At 40.1% G+C, this 25,065-nt stretch overlaps 2 protein-coding genes across 2 annotated transcripts; both read left to right on the forward strand.

The window, feature by feature from the left end:
* Window positions 1-315: 315 nt before the first annotated feature.
* On the forward strand, window positions 316-14,252 carry LOC311122598 (ankyrin repeat and MYND domain-containing protein 2-like; the record flags this gene model as incomplete). The annotated part of the gene is made up of 10 exons (XM_084158083.1): window positions 316-382; window positions 1,115-1,179; window positions 2,165-2,303; window positions 2,503-2,601; window positions 2,828-2,988; window positions 9,898-10,112; window positions 10,415-10,550; window positions 13,437-13,565; window positions 13,743-13,848; window positions 14,086-14,252. 10 exons carry the CDS (start codon window positions 316-318, stop codon window positions 14,250-14,252), a joined length of 1,284 nt encoding a protein of 427 aa, XP_084014209.1.
* Window positions 14,253-16,125: 1,873 nt separating this feature from the next.
* LOC311125232 (sclerostin domain-containing protein 1-like) lies at window positions 16,126-17,211 on the forward strand (the record flags this gene model as incomplete). The annotated part of the gene is made up of 2 exons (XM_084158384.1): window positions 16,126-16,321; window positions 16,736-17,211. The coding sequence occupies 2 exons, from the start codon at window positions 16,126-16,128 to the stop codon at window positions 17,209-17,211; spliced, it is 672 nt and encodes a 223-aa protein (XP_084014510.1).
* Between the last annotated feature and the right edge of the window lie 7,854 nt (window positions 17,212-25,065).

A 25,065-nucleotide genomic window follows, 5' to 3' on the forward strand; every position in this document is an offset into this window, starting at 1 on the left:
TCAAAATACATTTATTACAAACAATTATTATTATAAAGAGGGAAAATAAGATGTTTTCGATATAAATGCTCGACATTTACGCATTTTAAATTAGTGGACAATCTGTCACCTCTTTTCTTCACATAGTGGTGTAGTCCAAGGATGGTTTATGTTCGGTTCAGGACCTGTTATAAATTTGGTGAAGTCCATCACCTTTTACTGTCGTCACGCCTGTGTCTGGCAAATGGTATAACGATTTTGGGATAAACACACATCCACAGCAAGATATTGTTCGTCAACACAGAAAATATAAATTACATATTAACAACAGAGAGAATGGCTGCTCCCAAGAAAGGAGATCTTTCAGCAGCTGAGCGGGAAATATTACAAGTTATTGCTGCAGGTAAGTTTCTTGTTTATTTTATTGTCTGACTTTTTCAATGCGTTTTGTCACAATATTATCTTGCGTTGTCACACAAATATAACTTTTTTGTATTACTTTTTATTACAATTGTTATTGTTTTTTTATTTCACTCAATGGTCATGCTATGGTCATTCCACCCCACCCCCCCAACAGTCTCTGCCTCCACCCCAATGGACATGTATTTATTCATCACTGCTACAGTTGTTATTATGTATATAGTGCTATTTCTATTTCTATTGTTGTTTTTCATTACCATTTTCACTATTTTATTTAACTTAGTCCTGCATGTTGGAGCTCGAAGCCTAACACTTTCACTGTACCCTGCAATCACACCTGCAACCCTGTCCATGTGACTATTAAACACTCTGAATCTCTGAATCTGAAAATATGATGAACATAATTCTCAACAGGCATTTATGCATTTTCAGTAGGCTACAGTTTCGATGTAATAATGTTATATTAATAATTCCAATACTTCCCATACATCACCAACACAAATTATGACAAATTAAATAATTATATACCAAACTGCTGGAGTGCAACAGTTTTTCCACATTCACAGTGTCTTGCCAAAACCTCATTGTAGAGTATACCTATGGGGAGATAAAGTGAGATTGCACATATCATTTATAGATATTGTATGATATATTGTTAATAAGAGGTATTGCATGTTTCATTCTATATCTAAAATCTCTATTCGGTGTGAACCAGGCGATGTGCAGGAGGTTGCACGGCTGCTGGGCTCCAAGGACGTCAGAGTCAACTGTCTGGATGAGGTACTGTATGGATGGGGGCTAGGGAGTCTTGTTGAAAACTCTGACAAAGTTATCTGTGTTGTTTGTGTAATTTGCCAATACTAAGATGATATTTGGCATTCTCTTTCACAATATATCCTTGACCAAGATAGCTTAAAGCAATCCATACACTAGCCACAATATCCCTGAGATGTTTAGAATAGTATAAACCATACATTTAATGTCTCTTAAAAGTGCATTTCACTAAAATCCTCTACGCATGACCACTAATAGTTTTGTCATGGTCTGACAAACCTGTAGGGCATTAGTGACACAAAGTAAATGGTGATGTAATTAGGATGGTGTAGCCATAGAGACATGTATAACATTCTGTGGGTGGAGGCCTGCAGCATATGTTTTCCATTGTTATCTAGACATATGGCTGAGACTCTTGAGTGCAGGATGTAGTACTCCAGCCACTAGATGTAACCCACAGACTACTTCAGACCATGTCTGTGTGTGTATGTGTGAATGTGTGTGTATGTGTGAATGTGTGTGTGTGTGTGTGTGTGTGTGTGTGTGTGTGTGTGTGTGTGTGTGTGTGTGTGTGTGTGTGTGTGTGTGTGTGTGTGTGTGGGAGCAGGATGTAAAAAAAATGTTTTTTGGTCACAAGTGTGTCCAGTCTGTCAGAATCAGACGGAGCAGCAGAGCTTGACAGTATATACCCACACGGTCTCAGCCTGGCCTTATAATGCCATACAGTATAGTTCTGACATAACTGTCACATGTTTGAGTATTGTGTGGAGAAACATGTAACAATGACAGTCTCTTCCTGCCTTACTTCCATAGTACTTTACTTTACAGTGCAGAAAGTACCATGTATTTACTATGGTAATTACACAGTCCAATGATTTACTAGTTTGTTTCTTTAGTATTCATTAAAATAAGCTGTTATCAGTAGGCTACCAGGTGAATACCAGTAGAATCAGTACCCAAAATGATAGTATGATCCTTTCCGTCTCCTCAGTATGGCATGACCCCCCTAATGCATGCAGCATACAAGGGTCAAGCAGACATGTGCAGTCTGCTGCTACAGCACGGGGCAGACGTCAACTGTAATGAACATGATTATGGATACACAGCACTCATGTTTGCTGGACTCTCAGGTTAGTCCAGGGCAGGCATCCTTTTTCATACAGCATATACTGTAATTTAGCCAATATTATGATATTGGTCATATTTTATTTGAAAGGTACCTACATAAGGACTTCATAACACATTCATAATCCATACATAACTCATTCATAAGCACTACATAAGAATTTAATAAACAATTACACTTTGCCATAACTTGCCCTATCCCAGGAAAGACGGACATAACGTCCATGATGCTGGATGCCGGTGCAGAGACAGACCTGGTCAACTCAGTAGGTCGCACGGCTGCTCAGATGGCTGCATTCGTGGGTAAGGAAGTGATCACTTTAAACTTCTTTCACACAGGTCTTTTCCTGCAAATACCCAACTTTTTTGTGACTTTTTCTGAATTTGCTAAATTGAAAACCAAATTAACCACAGCCCTTATATCAGTCCCCTTGTCCCAAACTTTTGGGTTTATTATGATGATTATGAAAATGAAGGTGATGATGATGCTGATGATGATTTTGATGATGATGTTTGTCCCACCTCTCAGGCCAGCATGACTGTGTGACAGTGATCAACAACTTCTTCTCACGAGCACGGCTGGAGTACTACACTAGACCTCAGGGGCTGGAGCGAGAAGCCAAACTGCCCCCCAAACTGGCCGGACCTCTTCACAAGATTATCATGACCTCCAACCTCAACCCTGTCAAGGTGGAGATATTTATTCTACATTAAATTCTAAATGGTTCCTTTCTAACTTTAAAAAAAAACTTTTAGTGCGACTGTTTATGTAAAAAAGAGAATACAATTCATTAAAGGGATAGTTCGAAATTGTTCTACTTACCCAGAGTCAGATGAACTAATGGATACCATTTGTATGTCTTTGCGTGCAGTTGGAAGGAAGTTGAATATAGTTTCTGAAGCCATTGCTAACTAGCGTTAGCGCAATGACTCGAAGTCTACAGAAGCAGCTAGCAGAAACTACCTTCAACTTCATTCAAACTGCACACAGAGACATACAAATGGTATGTATCTATTCGATTATCTGACTCTGGGTAAGTGGAGTGGCTTGATCGCGTTGTTAAGACACTTTAGATGGCCAGTATAGTTTCCTGGAACCCAATGAGCTTTGGTTTACTCAATTTCTCCAGTAGTTTAAGGCTGCTTCCCAAATGACACCCTATTCCCTATTTAGTGCACGTTGATATCTTTGACAATTATGAAAGTGGGTAGGGGGGGCACACTTGATATTAGCATTTATATGGGGGGTAGGATGGAAGGCTGATTTGTTATGGGCTGCCTAGCTCCCATCCCCTTCCCCACAAGTCCCCTTGTTATTCTGTAATTCAACTCTGGCTTGGATAGCCTAGTGCCCTTTTGAATTCCATACCCTGCATGATCAACCCTCACCTGCTGCAGCTTGCAGTCACACACCCGTGGTGCCGCTGCCCGCTTTAGATCTGTCTAAATATATCTATCTGTTTGGACGTGAATGCAGGACACAGAGAGAGGTGCCACTATAACACTCAGACCTCTGCTACTGTATATTAGCCTGCTGGCTAAAGTCATGGTTCAAGTTTAAAATGTTATTAGTCGTATGTACAGGATATACATGGTATACACCGTCCAACGAAATGCTTACTTAAAGTAATATTACGGTCGGGACAGCGCACCAATGTACAAGAAAAGTCAGTTCTGTTTTTGCTGTCTAACCAACTGCACACGCCTTGTGACTGTCATACGTCGGTTAGGTGAGATTGCAACCTAGTTATTTCCAAGTGTTTTTCCAAGACAGTTATGAAGTCATAGGAGCGTGTGCATACAGTAGCATAGAAAAGTGACCAGTCAGTATTTAATCTATGGTTTCTGCCACTGTGTCTCTGTGATGGATAGTGATTATTTACATCATAAGACTTCAAATTGTTCAAACATGGCATTGGAAAGTGTCTTTTTTTTCTCTTAAACAGCTTTGTTTGATGTGTGGAATTTTTTTTTTTTCTTTTTTCTTTATTTTTATTTCACCCTTATTTAACCAGGTAAGCCAGTTGAGAACAAGTTGAGCTGTGATATTCATATCCTCTATCCCTCATGGCCTCGGTCTCACAGAGTAGCCTTCGCTATGGGAGTTCAGCAGGATATATAGTTTATAGAGTGTTATATAATAAACAGCATACTAGGAATACTGGGATATGATGGATGGTTACGTGCTGAATGGAATGGCGCGTGTGGTGAGGAGCAACCAGGACCCTCTCTTTATTTATTTATTTATAATTTAAAAAGAAATTTGGGGGGTAGATCAGCTGTAATATTGCAGATAGATTGCAGCTTCCATCAATGTAATTGTCTGCATAATTTCCAATCCCCCATATATATTTATTTGTAAATATACAGTACCAGTCAAAAGCGTGGACACACCTACTCATTCCATGGTTTTTCTTTATTTTTACTATTTTCTACATTGTAGAATAATAGTGAAGACATCAAAACTATGAAATAACACGTGGAATCATGTAGTAACCAAAAAAGTGTTAAACAAATCAAAATATATTTTATATTTGAGATTCTTCTCAAAAGAACAGTTTAGCATGTTCTTGGCATTCTCTCAACCAGCTTCATGAGGTAGTCACCTGGAATGCATTTCAATTAACAGGTGTGCCTTGTTAAAAGTTAATTTGTGGAATTTATTTCCTTCTTAATGCGTTTGAGCCAATCAGTTGTGTTGTTACAAGGTAGGGGTGGTATACAAAAGATAGCTCTATTTGGTAAAAGACCAAGTCCATATTATGGCAAGAACAGAGAAATGACAGTCCATCATTACTTTAAGACATGAAGGTCAGTCAATCTGGAAAATGTCAAGAACTTTGAAAGTTTCTTCAAGTGCAGTCGCAAAAACCATCAAGCGCTATGATGAAACTGGCTCTCATGAGGACCGCCACAGGAAAGGAAGACCCAGAGTTACCTCTGCTGCAGAGGATAAGTTCATTAGAGTTTACCAGCCTCAGAAATTGCAGCCCAAATAAATGCTTCACAGAGTTCAAATAACAGACCCATCTCAACATCAACAGTTCAGAGGAGACTGCGTGAATCAGGCCTTCATGGTCAAATTGCTGCAAAGAAACCACTACTAAAGGACACCAATAAGAAGAAGAGACTTGCTTGGGCCAAGAAACACGAGCAATGGACATTAGACCGGTGGAAATCTGTCCTTTAGTCTGATGTGTCCAAATTGGTTCCAACCACCGTGTCTTTGTGAGACGCGGTATGGGTGAACAGATGATCTCTGCATGTGTATTTCTCACCGTAAAGCATGGAGGTGGAGGTGTTATGGTGTGGGGGTGCTTTGCTGGTGACACGGTATGTGATATATTTAAAATTCAAGGCACACTTAACCAGCATGGCTACCACAGCATTCTACAGAGATACGCCATCAGATCTGGTTTGGGCTTAGTGGGGCTATCATTTGTTTTTCAACAGGACAATGACCAAACACACCTCCAGGCTGTGTAAGGGCAATTTGACCAAGAAGGAGAGTGATGGAGTGCTGCATCAGATGACCTGGCCTCCACAATCCCCAGACCTCAACCCAATTGAGATGGTTTGGGATGAGTCGGACCGCAGAGTGAAGGAAAAGCAGCCAACAAGTGCTCAGCATACGTGGGAACTACTTCAAGACTGTTGGAAAAGCATTCCAGGTGAAGCTGGTTGAGAAAATGCCAAGAGTGTGCAAAGGGTGGCTATTTGAAGAATCTCAAATATAAAATATATTTTGATTTGTTTAACACTTTTTTGGTTACTACATGATTCCATATGTGTTATTTTATAGCATTGATGTCTTCACTATTATTCTACAATGTCAAAAATTGTAAAAATAAAGAAAAACCCTTGTATGAGTAGGTGTGTCCAAACTTTTGACTGGTAGTGTATATATACATATCTTTTTAAAATATATTTTCCTTTATTATTTTCCACTAACCCTACCACCTCTCCCCTAATTGGAGTAAACTAATGAACTACAACAATTAGGCTTCTACTTCCAGCTTATACATACTATATACATTTTACAGACACAATCTATACAATAGTTATATTTTGTTTGTTTTTAGTCCTTCCTTCTTCTACCCTCAACCTCTCCCATCTATTTCTGATGTACATCCAGTTTGATTTCTATTTGCCATATTTTTTAACTGTGCTGTTTCACAAAAGTTCTGAACCTATATACATTTTACAGACACAGTATATTTTACATTTGTTATCTTGTTGTTATTAGTCCCACCCTTCAGCTCCATTCAACTCCTCCCATCTATCTCTTAACACCTTCCATATTGGATTTCTATTTGCAATATATTTTTCAACTGTGCTGTGATGCTTCACAAAAGTTCTGAAACGTTCTATTCTCATAGTTTCTACAGATTGTAAATGAAAGATAAACATTTTTGCTAAAAGTATTATTATATTATTGATCGATTGACTATGACTTTTCAAATCACCCAGTATTGCTATCTGCAGCGTTAGCTCCAGGTAAATGTTGCAATTCTTCAGCCATTCCTGGACCTGTGACCAAAAACAAGCTACAAATGGATAGTACCAAAATAAATGATCTAATGACGCTGTCTCTTCGCAGCAAAATCTGCAGAGCTGGGAAGGTTGTATCCCCCATATATATAACATTATATTGGTTGCAAGAATTTTGTATAATAATATAAATAGAAAAATTCAATGTTTTGAATCTGGCGTCATTTTGCGTATCAGTTCTTAAACCATGTGCCATGGAATCGGTACATCGAAAATCTCTTCCCAATTATTTTGCAATCTATATGGCACAGCTGTCAATTATATGGCACAGCTGTCAATTATTTATTTATCACAATGTTCTTTAACCAATTTTGGTCTTTAATGCAGGGCCGACAGACAAGTTCCTTACTTTTTCCCCCTTCCACTTGCCTCTTCCATTTTTGCAGTAATGCTGCAATTAGTTGGTTGTAATTTTGGGTAGAGCAGACATTTCCATATATTTTTGTTAGCTGCATGTGTGACATAACTCCACCAGTCCTATTTATAGATTATACCTTTCTTAAACATGTTATCAAATTTATCAATTAGTATATTTGAGTTTAACCACAATATTTTTGTATTATTTGTTCTGTCTTTTCTGGAGGATTAAACTGAAATAGCAACCAACTTTCTATGGCTTGTTTAAAAATATACACTACCGTTCAAAAGTTTGGGGTCACTTAGACATTTCCTTGTTTTCCATGAAAACATACATGAAATGAGTTTGAATATGAAATATAGTAAAATGAATAGGAAATGTAGTCATTGACAATTGAAATAAGAATTGTGTCATTCAAACTTTGCTTTCGTCATAGAATCCTCCATTTGCAACAATTACAGCCTTCCAGAACTTTGGCATTCTAGTTGTCAATTTGAGGTAATCTGAAGAGATTTCACCCCATGCTTCCTGAAGCACCTCCCACAAGTTGGATTGGCTTGATGGGCACTTCTTACGTACCATACGGTCAAGCTGTTCCCACAACAGCTCAATAGGGTTGAGATCCGGTGACTGTGCTGGCCACTCCATTATAGACAGAATACCAGCTGACTGCTTCTTCCCTAAATAGTTATTGCATAGTTTGGAGCTGTGCTTTGGGTCATTGTCCTGTTATAGGAGGAAATTGGCGCCAATCAAGCGCCGTCCACAGGGTATGGCATGGCGTTGCAAAATGGAGTGATAGCCTTCCTTCTTCAAGATCCCTTTCACCCTGTACAAATCTCCCACTTTACCACCACCAAAGCACCCCAGACCATCACATTGCCTCCACCATGCTTGACAGATGGCATCAAGCACTCCTCCAGCGCATCTTTTCATTTGGTCTGCGTCTCACAAATGTTCTTCTTTGTGATCCGAACACTACAAACTTCGATTTGTCTGTCCATAACACTTTTTTTCCAATCTTCCTCTGTCCAGTGACTGTGTTCTTTTGCCCATCTTAATCTTTTCTTTTTATTGCCCAGTCTGATATGGCTTTTTCTTTGCAACTCTGCCTAGAAGGTCAGCATCCCGGAGCCTCTTCACTGTTGACGTAGAGACTGGTGTTTTGCGGGTACTATTTAATGAAGCTGCCAGTTGAGGACCTGTGAGGAATCTGTTTCTCACTAGACACTCTAATGAATTTGTCCTCTTGCTCAGTTGTGCACCGGGGCCTCCCACTCCTCTTTCTATTCTGGTTAGAGCCAGTTTGCGCTGTTCTGTGAAGGGAGTAGTACACAGCGTTGTATGAGATCTTCAGTTTCTTGGCAATTTCTCGCATGGAATAGCCTTCATTCATCAGAACAAGAATAGACTGACGAGTTTCAGAAGAAAGTTCTTTGTTTCTGGCCATTTTGAGCCTGTAATCGAACCCACAATTGCTGATGCTCCAGATACTAAACTAGTCTCAAGAAGGCCAGTTTTATTGCTTCTTTAATCACCACAACAGTTTTCAGCTGTGCTAACATAATTGCAAAAGGGTTTTCTAATGATCAATTAGCCTTTTAAAATGATAAACTTGGATTAGCAAACACAACGTGCCATTGGAACAAAGGATTGATGGTGGCTGATAACGGGCCTCTGTATGCCTATGTAGATATTAATTAAAAATCTGCCGTTTCCAGCTACAATAGCCATTTACAACATTAACAATGTCTACACTGTATTTCTGATCAATTCGATGTTATTTTAATGGACCAAAAAATTGCTTTTCTTTCGAAAACAAGGACATTTCTAAGTGACCCCGAATTTTTGAACGGTAGTGTATATATTTTGGAGATTATTTAATTTTCAAATAACCGAAAGTGAGATTGTAATCTGAATAAAGGGAAAAAGGCCATTATTGAACATGGGGTGAGACATTCTTACTAATTTGCTAGAGAACCAGTTCGGATTTAAGTATAGCTTTTGTATGACTGACACCTTTAGTGAGAGGTCTAATGCTTTAATATTTAATCATTTCTGCCCTCCGAATTCATATTAATTATATAAATAGGCCCTTTTAATTTTGTCTGGCTTGCCATTCCAAATAAAATGGAATATTTTTTGCTCATATAATTTTAAAAACATGTCGCTAGGTCTAGGCAAGACCATAAGCAAGTAGGTAAACTGGGATATGACTAAAGAGTTAATCAGGGTGATTTTTCCACAAATAGACAGGTATTTTCCTTTCCATGGTAGCAAGATCTTATCTATTTTTGCTAACTTTCTATAAAACTGTATTGGAGTGAGATCATTTCTTTCTTTCGGGATATGTATACCGAGTATGTCCACATCCCCGTAAGACCATTTAAATGGTAAACTACACGTAATGTAAAAGTTATAATATAGTACACTTATCATAATTTGGTTTTAATCTCTCTCTCTCTCTCTCTCTCTCTGTCTCTCTCTCGCTTCCTCTCTCTCTCTCTCTCTCTCTCTCTCTCTCTCTCTCTCTCTCTCTCTCTCGCTTTCTAAATCTCTCTCTCTCTTTCTAACTCTTTCTCCGTCTCTCTCTTTCTAAATCTCTCTCTCTCTCTTTCTAACTCTTTCTCCATATCTCTCTTTCTAATATTATCTCTAACACTTTCTACCCCCCCCCCCCCTCTTCTTAGCTGGTGATGCTGGTCAGGGAGAACCCTCTGCTAGTGGACGTGGGAGCATTAGAGAAGTGTTACCATGTCATGGACCTGCTGTGTGAGCAGTGTGTGAAGCAGCAGGATATGAATGAGGTCCTGGCCATGAAGATGCACTACATTAGCTATGTGCTGCAGAAATGCATGGCCTTCCTTCTGGACCGTGATGACAAGCTAGATGTGCTCATCAAGAGGTGTGTGTTGTGTATGTGTGTGTGTCACTCTCAGTGCATCATCTTGTTTCTCTTGACAGTGGTTGATGTGATTGATTGCATTGCTGGCATTCTAATCAAATGTAACTATCCAATTTATTTTTCTGTTATTGTACAAAATTCCCAGACTAACCATTAGGTACTAATTGTTATGTGTTTCATAGTTTATTTTTAGTGCTGTATATTGGATGAATATTGTATGTAAACTGTATAGACAGTTCCCTAGACAATGTCAATTTTTCATTGTCTTTACATTGTTATAATTTGTATGTCTCTTCTCTCAGCCTGTTGAAGGGGAGGGATGGAGATGGTTTTCCTCAGTACCAGGAGAAGTTCATTAGAGACTGCATCAGGAAGTTTCCCTACTGTGAAGCCGCACTGCTACAGCAGCTGGTCAGGAGCATCGCACCAGTGGAGATCGTGAGTGAGCTTCCTGTCATTCATTGATTCAAACTTTCCTTTGACTTAGGTCTTATCCAATGTAAGGCTCCTCCTATAAACTCAATCATGGACTCACTTAATTTGTCCCCGCGGGAAATTAACCAATTGAAGATTGATTTGATTGCACAACATTTTAAAAATGTTACATTTCCATATTAAAGGGGAAGTGCAGTCAAAAACGTGATTTTCTTGTGTTTTACACTACCGTTCAAAAGTTTGGGGTCACTTAGACATTTCCTTGTTTTCCATGAAAACATACATGAAATGGGTTTGAATAGGAAATATAGCAAAATGCTTAGGAAATGTAGTCATTGACAAGGTTAGAAATAATGTTTCTTAATATAAATAATAATTGTGTCCTTCAAACTTTGCTTTCGTCAAAGAATCCTCCATTTGCAGCAATTACAGCCTTGCAGACCTTTGGCATTCTAGTTGTCAATTTGTTGAGGTAATCTGAAGAAATTTCACCCTATGCTTCCTGAAGCACCTCCCACAAGTTGGATTGGCTTGATGGGCACTTCTTATGGTCAAGCTGCTCCCACAACAGCTCAATAGGGTTGAGATCCGGTGACTGTGCTGGCCACTCCATTATAGACAGAATACCAGCTGACTGCTTCTTCCCTAAATAGTTATTGCATAGTTTGGAGCTGTGCTTTGGGTCATTGTCCTGTTGTAGGAGGAAATTGGCTCCAATCAAGCGCCGTCCACAGGGTATGGCATGGCGTTGCAAAATGGAGTGATAGCCTTCCTTCTTCAAGATCCCTTTTACCCTGTACAAATCTACACTTTACCACCACCAAAGCACCCCCAGACCATCACATTGCCTCCACCATGCTTGACAGATGGCATCAAGCACTCTTCCAGCATATTTTTATTTGGTCTGTGTCTCACAAATGTTCTTCTTTGTGATCTGAACACCTCAAACTTTTTTCCAATCTTCCTCTGTCCAGTGTCTGTGTTCTTTTGCCTATCTTAATCTTTTCTTTTCATTAGCCAGTCTGATATATGGCTTTTTCTTTGCAACTCTGCCTAGAAGGTCAGCATCTCGGAGTCGCCTGTTCACTGTTGACGTTGAGACTGGTGTTTTGCGGGTACTATTTAATGAAGCTGCCAGTTGAGGACCTGTGAGACGTCTGTTTCTCAAACTAGACACTCTAATGTATTTGTCCTCTTGCTCAGTTGTGCACCGGGGCCTCCCACTCCTCTTTCTATTCTGGTTAGAGCCAGTTTGCGCTGTTCTGTGAAGGGAGTAGTACACAGCTTTGTACGAGATCTTCAGTTTCTTGGCAATTTCTTGTATGGAATAGCCTTAATTTCTCAGAACAAGAATAGACTGACGAGTTTCAGAAGAATGTTATTTGTTTCTAGCCATTTTGATTCTGTAATCGAACCCACAATTGCTGATGCTCCAGATACTCAACTAGTCTCAAGAAGGCCAGTTTTATTACTTATTTAATCAGCACAACAGTTTTCGGCTGTGCTAACATAATTGCAAAAGGGTTTTCTAATGATCAATTAGCCTTTTAAAATGATAAACTTGGATTAGCAAACACAACGTGGCATTGGAACACAGGACTGATGGTGGCTGATAATGGGCCTCTGTACACCTATGTAGATATTCCATTAAAAATCAGCCGTTTCCAGCTACAATAGCCATTTACAACATTAACAATGTCTACACTGTATTTATGATCAATTTGATGTTATTTTAATGGACAAAATAATATATTTTCTTTTGAAAACAAGGACATTTCTAAGTGACCCCAAACTTTTTAACGGTAGTGTATATACTGTACATTTCCACACTATGAGGTTGGAATAATACTGTGACATTTTGAAAATTATGATAAAACCCTTTTAGTGTAAGAGCTGTTTGAAATGTTCGGCTGAAATTTCAGCATGTTTTGCATGGGTGGAGTTTTGGCCTCCCTGGTGACATCACCATGCGGTATAAGTTAAAGTTAGCCTTGCAAAGCTACCTGATCCCGCGAGCTTACATTACAACTCTGCACAGATATGCAATGTTTTAATGCAAGCTCGAGGGATCAGGTGGCTTTGCGAGGGCTAAGTTAAAGTAACTGTCCAGTGAAAATCTCACATTTAAAAGTTCAGATTCTGTTAACTCATACCCAAATAATGTTGTTGACTAATCCTATACTCGTATTTGTGGCCAAAGCATAAATTGGAGGAAAAAAACACTTCAAAAACCCCACCTCAAACTTGTATCTCAAACAGACCGTTTCAAAATGGATTGAGATGATATCCATGAGCTGGCCAATCAGCGGTCTACTCGCATGAATATTTTTTATGACCGGTATACGGCCTCACCATTCCAACAAAGAAAGCTGATTTTTAACATACTTAATTATCATTTTTTGTAAGGAAAACTATTTAACTTATATTATAATTAATATAATATATTTCATAGAAATCTGGAAACACTGGACAGTTACTTTAATAGACCAACAACAAATAAAGTTTCAAACCTCTCTGCCAATAACAGCTAGTATTAAGGTTACATATCCCTCCCATTATGCTCCTCCAATTAGGTCCCTCACTCAAACCACTCCTAAACAGTCCTAGCAAAATTATTGCTTGAGAAATAGCTTTTTGCTAAGAAGCTATGTTTGTTTCTTTTTGACCATTTTCATTGAAAACAATCACAGTAAGGTACTTAATTGTTAACCAGATATGATTTGATATTGAGATAAAAACGGACGCATTGGACCTTTGAGGAGTCCATTATCATTCTCAATGAATTCTGATTATATTGACAATTGATGTTAGTACAAATGCCTTTCTGTATGGGAATGCTTACTGTTCAATGTTTTACATTCAATGTTCTACTGCTTCTCTTGTCTCCAGGGTAACGACCCAACAGCGTTCTCGGTGCTAACCCAGGCTCTCACGGGTAAGATGGCCTTCATAGACGCTGAGTTCTGTGCTACGTGTGGAGAGAGGGGGGCAGAGAAGAGATGCTCCCTCTGCAAAATGGTATGAAAACCACTTCCGACCTCCGACCTCCGATACACAAGCACAGGGTTTCTCTCACTCATTTCCCTCTTTATTACTTTGGTTACACTTAATAATAACTTCCATGAATACACCATTAGGAATGCCTATAAATGCTTAATAAATGCTAATAAATGTTTCCTATTACTACTACTACAGGTGACGTACTGTGGGTTGATGTGTCAGCGACTCCACTGGTTCACCCATAAGAAGATCTGTAGAGGACTGCAGGAGAAGGATGCCCCGAGACTGAGGGAGCTCAATGGTAAACTACACACTCATATCTGTTGAAAACACATATAATAGGCCTACTACAGCTATACTACAGTGTACTATAGTGCTCCATACTTTTTAACCCAGGAATTGGCTTAATCTGGGTTTGGGATACCAGCCTCTATAGCCTACTTTACTACTGTAGCTTGTTACATACTTGTAGCTTTGTGGCGCCCTCTAAGGTTAACTTTAGACTGTTTTCCCCCTCTCCTCTCTATCCTGGGTCTAGATGAGGAGAGTGACATGGTGAAAGAGACAGCCAGCTTCCTGGCAGAGCTGTGTTTGAAGGCAGAGGAGCGCATGGCGTCATCAGGGTGTCCCGGTCCCTCAGCGCCAGACCAGCTGAACTGTCCCTCCACATCCTCAGAGGGACCACCATCCTGCAACCAGGAATGAGAGGGACTGCTAGTGTTCTTTTCTACTGGGTAGTTAATTGGTTAATTGATTAATGTTACTGATTGGCCAGAGTTCAGTGATATTAATAATAAAGTTGTATTGAATATTAAACTGAATTGATTCCATTCACCTGATGTCTGAGGTCTGTATCAGTCCCTGGTTAAAGGAGAAGGATGAAAAACATAAAATCAGCAGTACTACTGATTGGCCATGATGTCCAGATTAGAGAGAAAGTGGCTAGTGGGGATAAATGCTTTACTCACAAGGCAGCTGGACTGGAGTCTAAGGAAGGATTGTTACTATGGACCCAATGAGGCCTATTTTGCTAGGGGAGGCTGAATTATACAGGGTGTGTATATGATGTACAGCATATTGGCTGCGTTTACACAGGCAGCCCAATTCTGATATTTTGCCAATAACTGGTCTTTTAACGAGTCAGATCAGATCTTTTGCCAATAATTGGGCAAATGATCACAATTGGGCTGCCTGTGTAAATGCAGCCATTGAGGTGTATCTATATTAGCTTTGGTGTGCTTTGCTTGTCTGGATGTCGTTTGAGCAAATTCTTTCTCTTATTTAATATGTGAGCCTTGAATATTCTTTAATGTCTTGAATTAACAATTTCCTCCCTCACTGTAGTAGTGTGAAAAATGCACTCTCATGTTGAAATGGGACCACCTTAATGAACAACACGTGTCATATTGTTATTACTTAGTTATGGCCATGGGTAGAAAACACAATATTAAGGGCTTCTTTTTGCATTATTGTTAAGTTGTGTATTCCTGCTATAATTTCAGCATCATATTATCATTATTTTGATGTTCCCTTTGTTGACACAGATGTCTTACCAGTGATGTATCAATGCCATTCCATGTCACGGAGTAGAATGATGATCCAATAATGATCTGATTTTGTATTGGTTGACAGTTTTACATGTTCAATTAAGTCAATAAAGAGTGCCTTAATAATTCTCCTTCACTGTCCATTTTTGTTATGGGGACATGCCCATATTTTTGTTTTGACACTAGATGGCAGCTTTCCCCTTTAATACCATCCATGCGCTGATGATGATTGGTTATATAGCTACTGCACTCTGTTGGCAGGGTTCAAAGGGTACTGAGGCATAATGGTATTTTTGCTGCAGCGATAGTTCTATACAATATGCAGTCAGACTTTCTCTGCAGAGAGTGAGCATGAAACAGAGCTCATTCTAATGACAAATTCTCACAGTGAAGACAGTAAGCTTTAATTCATATTCATGTATCAGCCAGTCATAAAGACAAAAGTCCTTGATAAACAAATATGGCTACATCTCCCAATATTTCAATTACTCCATTGTTTACCTTTTTTGTTGGTGGCCTCATCTTGGTTGCTATGCACATCTTCCAGACTGTGTTTTTAACACCATTTATGTAATAACACTGTTTCCTCATCCCCCCCCCCCCCCCCCCCCCCCTGTTTTCCCCATCCACCCCAACCCCCTGTTTCCCCATCCACCCCACCCCCCGTTTCCCCATCCATAGGGGACAGCAACATTCATCAAACTATATTGACAGAAATATCTATTAATTGTCTGTGTTGAATGACTGGTAGGTAGCCTTTACATATTACTTGGAGGAGTACACAAGCTGTAAAAATAAAACCGCATTGCCCTTTGCTTCAGTGGGCGTAGCTATGCGTGAAAACGCCTAGTTCATTCATAAAATGTACGCACTACATGCGCACTGTGTTGTCCCAAAACAAGGGGCGGGTATATAAGCGACTGAACGACAAGTAACATCATAACGACACCATTCCTCACTTAGACCGCGGAACTTACATTCCCTCACTCTCTACCGACCTGCCTGCCGAGTGGCTACCGAGAGTTGCAGAGATGCTTCTTACCACGAGTGTGTACCAGCTCGCGCTCTTCTGCCTTCTTATAAGTAGTTGTCAAGCTGTCAAGAACGGCGCCACGGAAAACTTAAACGCTCAGTTGATCAGTATGGTCCAGGATACACCGAGTAGTAATGTATCAATGAATCAAGCACGCAACGGAGGAAGGCGTTTGACCAGCGCTGCGCGGAAAGGTGAATTGCATTTTTATGCGCATATCAGATTTATTGATTCGACGATTCATACAGATTAATTGTACTCACCGATCCTGACAGTTGGAATTATTTAATTCCTTATGTAGGCAAATTTTTCATAGACATGAATGGGAATAAATGAAAATTAAAATCATAGACTTGTGTTTGAATGGCAGAAAGTTCAAGCATTTGGAATTGTGTTGGACCTCTTGTCAACTCATGCTGCACATTCAAATTATATTGATAATGCCACAGTTCCTGTCAAAACGAATCTTTATGAGCAGCAAATGGAATAATCCCAAAGTGCAAACTCCAAACTAAATCAAATGCAAGTATTTACAATGTCAAATAGATAATGCCATGCAATATGTATCTGACAGAAGGTAACATTCTCTCCTCCCCTCTACATCACAGAGCAGGGCCAGGCACAGAGCCAGGTGGGCTGCAGAGAGCTGCGTTCCACCAAGTACATCTCAGATGGTCAGTGCACCAGCCTGAACCCGGTCAAGGAGCTGGTTTGTGCTGGGGAGTGTCTCCCCTCCCACCTGCTGCCCAACTGGATCGGTTCAGGCCCCGGCTACACCGGGAAGTTCTGGAGCCGGCGGGAGGCCCAGGAGTGGCGCTGCGTCATCGACCGGACCCGGACCCAGCGCATCAGTCTGCAGTGTCAGGACGGAAGCTCCAGGACCTACAAGATCACAGTGGTTACTTCCTGCAAGTGTAAACGCTACTCCAGACAGAACAATGACTCTGGGAATGGGAAGTCAGAGGTGGAGGTGGGGCAGGCCCAGGGCCAGGCCTCCACACTCCAGAGGAGGAAGGGAAAGGAAGGGAAGAATGGACGTTCTGGGCAGGAGGACTGGGTGGAAGAACAGCCTAAAAAATACTGAACTGAGCCCTCTGGTCAGGGGGGTTCTGTACACCTCTGAGGGGATGGAAGGTCTATCTGTGGCCCCACTTCAGAAACAACTTCAACACCAACAGACACTAGTTTTGTTTAGAAGGCATCAATGTGTTCGCTGTGTTTAATGCAGCTATATGGAGGAGGCTATGGAATGATTCCTCAGACAGTGCAACTGGTTTGCCAAATATTGACTACTGTGGATGTGTTTGTGAATGTATGTGTTTTTGTATGTGATAGAATGAGACTAGTTCAAATCGCACAAGAACTGCATTTGACAACGTAAGATGAGGTGTTCTCTCAACAGCTGAATATGTTGTCCAAATAATAATGTTTAGATTAACAGAAAATGGCATAGTATGTATATAAATAGTGATTCTATACTCTGGGTTACTTTTCAAAGTATGTAAAGGATTACTATGACAATGTAATATATCTTTGTACGGGGATAGCTGAACTTAATAGAAATAAGTTCATGTTTTTATATATTTGCTAGATTCCATGTAATTACTTTCGGGACAAATTGTGTCTCAAATTATTTGCCTTTGGATAATGAAATAAATAGTGCCTACCATGATTAGATCACTGATTGAATATTAATAATGACTTTCTTTAATAATTAATATAATAACATGTTTTTTACTTGTCAATAAATTGTGCTTTAATCATTAGTAATTAAATGCTTTGAGCATAAGGCCACAGACAGAGGAGCTATAACTTCACAGGGAATAGGAAGTCAGGAACAACAGAAGCATTAGCCAGTGATGAAATGTTCTGTTGAGTCTAATACAAACTCTACTCTGTGCAGGAATCCCCTCTCCTCCAGGTTGTTGGGCCTGTTCCAGTTAGTGGCTAGATGTTAACATACATGATTGTATCAGATATCCCTTCATTGTATCACCGTGAAAGATATGTATTTGGTACTTGCAGTGCAAGTACTACGGGGAAGTTACACTTTCCTCAAAGAGCATTGGGAACGCTTGATATTCGTAGTTAGGGGATGACAGCTCATTTTGGTATTAGGACAGAGTGGTTCTAAACCGGACAGTATCAGAGTGGTGTGTTCCATCAGGGAGAAGGATAGGAAAATCATGTCTGTGAATCTCAGAGCGGAGCTTGCGTCATTGACACAATAATACAAGGCTTGTAAAACCTCCTCTCTGTAATTATCCCTGACTACATATTCTCCTCCTTAGTAGCAGTGATGCTGTAGGACCACCTAGCTTTATTTATTACCATAACTACCACAAACACGCTGTAAGAAACGCATTTCAACTCGTATGTGCAGTCAATCTGCAATCACATTTCTCTCTCTCTCTCTCTCTCTCTCTCTCTCTCTCTCTCTCTCACTTCAATATACTTTATTGACATGGAAAGTAAAACACTTACATTGTAAAAGTAAACATATGACAACGATGGTCAAAGAAGGATATACTAGACTGTTAGTAATAATAGGAATTATGATAATCACACTATATTTTTCACTAGCTGTCCCTCAGGGTTTTTGGTAGGAGGCCACAGCATTGTATGGTTTTGTTTCACGAGTGTATGTGATTTATGTTTTATATATTTAGGTATAGTAGGAATATGGGGGTGTGTTTTATAATTTTGGGGAAGAATGTATTTCTTATGTCAGAATATCTGTCACAATTTGACAGATAATGCAGCTCTGTCTATAACTCTTCATGGGGGCAGAATGAGCACACTGAGTCTGTACATAGTATCAGTCAAAGTGGTCAGATAGTCTGTCCACTGTGTACTGTCTGTTTAGAGCCAGCAATACAGTGGGGGAAAAAGTATTAGTTGAGGTGTGTGGGGACGGGCAGCCCATTGTGGCATGTTTGTTAAAAAGATGAGAGAGAGGCCTGTAATTTTCATCATAGGTACAGGTCAAATATGACAGACTGATGAAAAAGAAATCCAGAAAATCACATTGTATGATTTTTTAATTTATTTGCAAATTATGGTGGAAAATAAGTATTTGGTCAATAACAAAAGTTTCTCAATACTTTGTTATATACCCTTTGTTGGCAATGACACAGGTCAAACATTTTCTGTAAGTCTTCACAAGGTTTTCACACACTGTTGCTGGTATTTTGGCCCATTCCTCCATGCAGATCTCCTCTAGAGCAGTGATGTTTTGGGGCTGTCGCTGGGCAACACAGACTTTCAACTCCCTCCAAAGATTTTCTATGGGGTTGAGATCTGGAGACTGGCTAGGCCACTCCAGGACCTTGAAATGCTTCTTACGAAGCCACTCCTTCGTTGCCCGGGCGGTGTGTTTGGGATCATTGTCATGCTGAAAGACCCAGCCACGTTTCATCTTCAATGCCCTTGCTGATGGAAGGAGGTTTTCACTCAAAATCTCACGATACATGGCCCCATTCATTCTTTCCTTTACACGGATCAGTCGTCCTGGTCCCTTTGCAGAAAAACAGCCCCAAAGCATGATGTTTCCACCCCCATGCTTCACAGTAGGTATGGTGTTCTTTGGATGTAACTCAGCATTCTTTATCCTCCAAACACGACGAGTTGAGTTTTTACCAAAAAGTTATATATTGGTTTCATCTGACCACATGACATTCTCCCAATCCTCTTCTGGATCATCCAAATGCACTCTAGCAAACTTCAGATGGGCCTGGACATGTACTGGCTTAAGCAGGGGGACACGTCTGGCACTGCAGGATTTGAGTCCCTGGCGGCGTAGTGTGTTACTGATGGTAGGCTTTGTTACTTTGGTCCCAGCTCTCTGCAGGTCATTCACTAGGTCCCCCCGTGTGGTTCTGGAAGTTTTGCTCACCGTTCTTGTGATCATTTTGACCCCACGGGGTGAGATCTTGCGTGGAGCCCCAGATCGAGGGAGATTATCAGTGGTCTTTTATGTCTTCCATTTCCTAATAATTGCTCCCACAGTTGATTTCTTCAAACCAAGCTGCTTACCTATTGCAGATTCAGTCTTCCCAGCCTGCTGCAGGTCTACAATTTTGTTTCTGGTGTCCTTTGACAGCTCTTTGGTCTTGGCCATAGTGGAGTTTGGAGTGTGACTGTTTGAGGTTGTGGACAGGTGTCTTTTATACTGATAACAAGTTCAAACAGGTGCCATTAATACAGGTAACGAGTGGAGGACAAAGGAGCCTCTTAAAGAAGAAGTTACAGGTCTGTGAGAGCCAGAAATCTTGCTTGTTTGTAGGTGACCAAATACTTATTTTCCACCAAATTTGCAAATAAATTCATTAAAAATCCTACAATGTGATTTTCTGGAAAAAAAATCTCAATTTGTCTGTCATAGTTGACGTGTACCTATGATGAAAACTACAGGCCTCTCTCATCTTTTTAAGTGGGAGAACTTGCACAATTGGTGGCTGACTAAATACTTTTTTTCCCCACTGTAGAATTGATATTTACTTAGATTTTTTGTTGTGCCTTTCCAAGAGGTGATATATTTTTATTTTTGCTTTGGGTTAATTTGGTTGGGTCAGATTTTCTGAGTGCTGTCCTGAGGCTTTGTTTTGTTAAATATTCCGTCAGTACCACAGGCCTTTCTGGGTTGCAGGGTCTATAGTTTTTACAGTAGTTATTTTTCTGTTATTGGGGAATCCAAAGGGTTCTGATTGTCTTTACTGGCTAATTCAAGAATTTGCAGTTTTTCATATATTTATTTTTGTTCCAAATTCATCTTAATATTTCTATATACACTAATTCTTCAAAGTGAGTGTTCCATAGGTCACCATTTTGGATTGCTAATTCTTCTATGTGTGGTTTGCTTAGGGAGTTACACTTTTCCCAGAAGTTGTTTGAATCAATGGATTCCTCAATTTCATTAAGTTGGTGTCTGATGTGTTGTCCATTCTTTGTTCTGAGAGTCTTTTCGGATTCTTTTAGGGTTGCCCAATACTGAAGGCACATATCCTGGTTGTCTGGTTTTCTATGTTTTTGGTTGGATAGATTCCTACATTTTTTTGTTATAGATTTGAATCATAATCAAACCGTTTGTCTTTAAAAAAAATGTCTTTCTTTAATTGGATAATGATGTCAATTTGTAAAACAAACAAAAAAAATCATTCTTGTTTTGTACAGCCAAATGTACACCTTCCTTATTGTAATGATATGTGTGGGCCAGAAAGTTGACTGACTGTGAATGCTCTGAAAGACACTGGATCTAAGTCTGTGATTACATAATCTACAGTACCAAGAGGTGAGTTGTATGCATACCTCCCAAATGAGTCCCTTCGTTGCCTTCCATTGACTATGTACAGACCCAGCGTAGTTGGTCCCCATTTCTGTTGTTGTTTTTATCAAAGTTCTTCCTGGGGTGATATGAGGGCAGAGGAATGCTGAGGTTTGTAGTTATGTGTTTGTCCCTCTGTGTGCTAATGGTATCGGGCTCTTCTCCAGTCCTAGCAATAAGATCACCACAGATCAGAACATTTCCCTGGGCCTGGAAATTATTGATCTCTTTCTCTCTCTCTCTCTCTCTCTCTCTCTCTCTCTCTCTCTCTCTCTCTCTCTCTCTCTCTCTCTCTCTCTCTCTCTCTCTCTCTCTCTCTCTCTCTCTCTCTCTCTCTCTCTCTCGCTCTCTCTCTCTCTCTCTCTCTCTCTCTCTCTCTCTCTCTCTATGTCTCTGTCTCTCATCTTGAAGCATGCAATTTGTTACTTATACCCTGTCATCACATCCTAGCCTACTAGTGTTTCAACCCCGCACTGTTGGCCCCACCACCACCACCACCACCACCTCTCTCTCTCTCTCTCTCTCTCTCTCTCTCTCTCTCTCTCTCTCTCTCTCTCTCTCTCTCTCTCTCTCTCGGACCATGAACTATCCCACAATCTCATAATTACATGCTTATGGAAGCACTTCTGAGGCTCAGCCTTGTAATCTTGTAATACTTGACTTGGACAGAATTCCACATCCTGTCGTAGCCTGATGTCTCACACTGATAGAACTGCATTAAATGCTTTCCCAGGAAATGTGACTCACCTTTCTACTTTTTACCTGCAGAACCTATACCTGACGAACCAGGGTCATTTTCATTAGGCACCAGAAATAACAGGGACTAAATCAGGGAGGGACTTTTTCCATTTCAAAACATAAAAAAATGTAAATGTTTATATGGTGTGCCCTACTGAACTCAACCAGGGGGTTGATATGATGTGAGGGGGTAGGTGGTGACCTTCGTGGGCGTCGGAACTGAACTGAACTATGTCCATCTCGGTCCATGTGGTAACGATCCACTATAATGAGGCCCAATTCATCATAAGATAATTTTCTGCTTTTACCAGGCTGGCTGCCAAACCAGTTTCTCTCAGAGCCAGTGGCACTACAGGGCTAATCCACCCCATCACCAATAGAATACATGGGGATACATGGCCTAGCAGCACTCATGATCTGACACTGATGGGAAAAATTATCAGCACCAGCAAGCAGCCACACTCCATCGATCCATCTCATCACAACCAAACATTGCACCCCTTTTGCACAGCATAGAGCATATTGGTCATAGTCTAAATAAAATGACAATGTCTGCTTCCGAAAAATGCCAGCCTATTCCCACTATACTATGTCTGCTTCCGGAATGGCACCCCTGTTTATAGTAGCTAGTGCACAACATTTGGCCAGAGCCTTGTAGATGGACGGTGAGCCGGGCGGTCTCCATGTGTGTTCTGATTCTGAAACCAATAGCCAGGGTGTCAGGAGACGGATGCCTAATTCTCAGAGAGAGAGGAGTTTAATCACTGCGATGCACACACGCACACACAGACACACAGACACACACACACACACACACACACACACACACACACCTGGTTCTCATTCCTGCAGGATGTTATATCCAGACCTTACAGAATTTGCCAAGCTAGACAAAGACAGTCTGTGCTTGGTAGACTACGGACAAGCCCAGTGGAGGTCCCTGGATTTCTGTTTCTAATTGATTCAATTATAAAACTGAAATTTCAGTTAGTTTCTGCTGGATAGTACATTGGTGGAATATACAGTGGCAGTTGAGCTCATATGTAAATTGAGGAGAAAAGCCAGTGTCCAAATCGACTTGAAGCCAGAGCTTAGAAGCGCAAATGCTGCTTTCATTTTTTAAATATATATTCTTACATTATATGAGTGGTTTATCCATGCTGTGATATCTTGTTCTATCGCTTGCCCTCCACTTCCATACCTCCACCCCTTCTCTTTCTCCTCTTCTCCCTCTATCGCTCAGAATTCATAATTTTTTCGCATCTGTCTGACATTATTGCCTTTGGCCTGTTTACCGGGACAACTACTACAATTTAACCCTTTGAGGATCTGAGTAGAAGCCCAACCCCTAACACTGGGATTATCCAAAATACACTGAAACAGGTATTTAATCAATTCACATTCATATCTCACTCTATAATCAATGCTAAATAATGTTCAATACATAACACATTCCAATATCTCAGGAAATAATATCACAAACATATGTTAGGAAAATACAGATCAACATAGAACATTCAAATTAATGAGCGGTGAGCGCAAGCACCTGCTGGATATCTAATACGCACATGACTGGCGCACGCCCTCCAAACAAAGATAGTCTATTTATTGACAAGATAGTCATGTGACCGGTCTAATAATGAAAATACATGTCCTCAAGATGGAAGGCAGTGGGAGGAAGCGAGATCACGTGGAACTATTCTAGCGAATGAGAGGGCAGAAAGCGTGTGAAGACATATTGAGATCTAGGTCTCGTTTCCAAATGCACCCTGTATAATACAATATAAAATACACTTTAAACACAAATATATATACACACCACAGGACGTTGGTGGCACCTTAAATGGGGAGGACGGGCTCGTGGTAATGGCTGGAGCGGAATTAGTGGAATGGTATCAAATTCATCAAACACATGGTTTCCTGTTCCAGCCATTTATATGAGCCACCCTCCCCTCAGCAGCCTCCACTGATACACACACATTAGAATACAAAAACACAGTCATGGTAAGCACAAATAAAACATCATGAATCACCCAGAGAAACAGTTACATTCATCCACAAATAAATCCCCAATCAATACTTTAAATTGCCCGAACAGCACTAGAACATCAAGTTCAAATATATTTTGAATTTTGTTCCAGCAATAGGGTGATTTAAAACTGAAAGCAGGTTTACCTACTAGCTCGGTGTAGACCCTAGGAACCTCAAGAGTTAACCAATCCTGTGAATGGGTTAGAAAACTCAGCTGTCTATACTTCAACAGCAAAGTTAGATTAGACAAGTTTATGAAGTAGTATCAAATTTGTCACCTGTAACAAAACGAAGGGCACTATGGTAGATGGCATCCAAAGGTTTAAGAGTTAGCAGCTCCACTTTGATAAATAATATCACCATAATCAATAACAGATAAAAAGTTTGACTGAATAATCTGCTTCCTACTGCTTAGAGAAAGGCACAATCTGTTTCTGTAGAAAAATACAACTTTAAATCTTAGCTTCTTAACCAGCTCATCTATATGTTTTTTAAATGTCAAATCCATATAAATCCAAATGCCTAAGTATTTATATGCGCGAACATGTTCGATTAGAGAACCATCTAATGAGTGAACATGTGAAACATTCTTAAGAGAGTTTAAAAACAACATATATGTCGTTTTGCCCGTATTAAGCAAAAGTTTTAAATCAGCAAGGGATTCCTGCATAGCTATCAAATCTGGCTGTAGTTTTGACACAGCCAGATCAACAGTCGGGGCAATAGCATACATAATAGTATAATCTGGCACATAGATGAAGTTTACAATTTTTAACAGATTGACCAATGGTGTTTACATAAATAGTGAAGAGAACAGGTCCCAAAATTGACCCCTGTGGTACATCT

The sequence above is a fragment of the Coregonus lavaretus genome, assembly GCF_964263955.1.
Source record: "Coregonus lavaretus genome assembly, chromosome: 3".
Lineage (NCBI taxonomy): Eukaryota > Metazoa > Chordata > Actinopteri > Salmoniformes > Salmonidae > Coregonus > Coregonus lavaretus.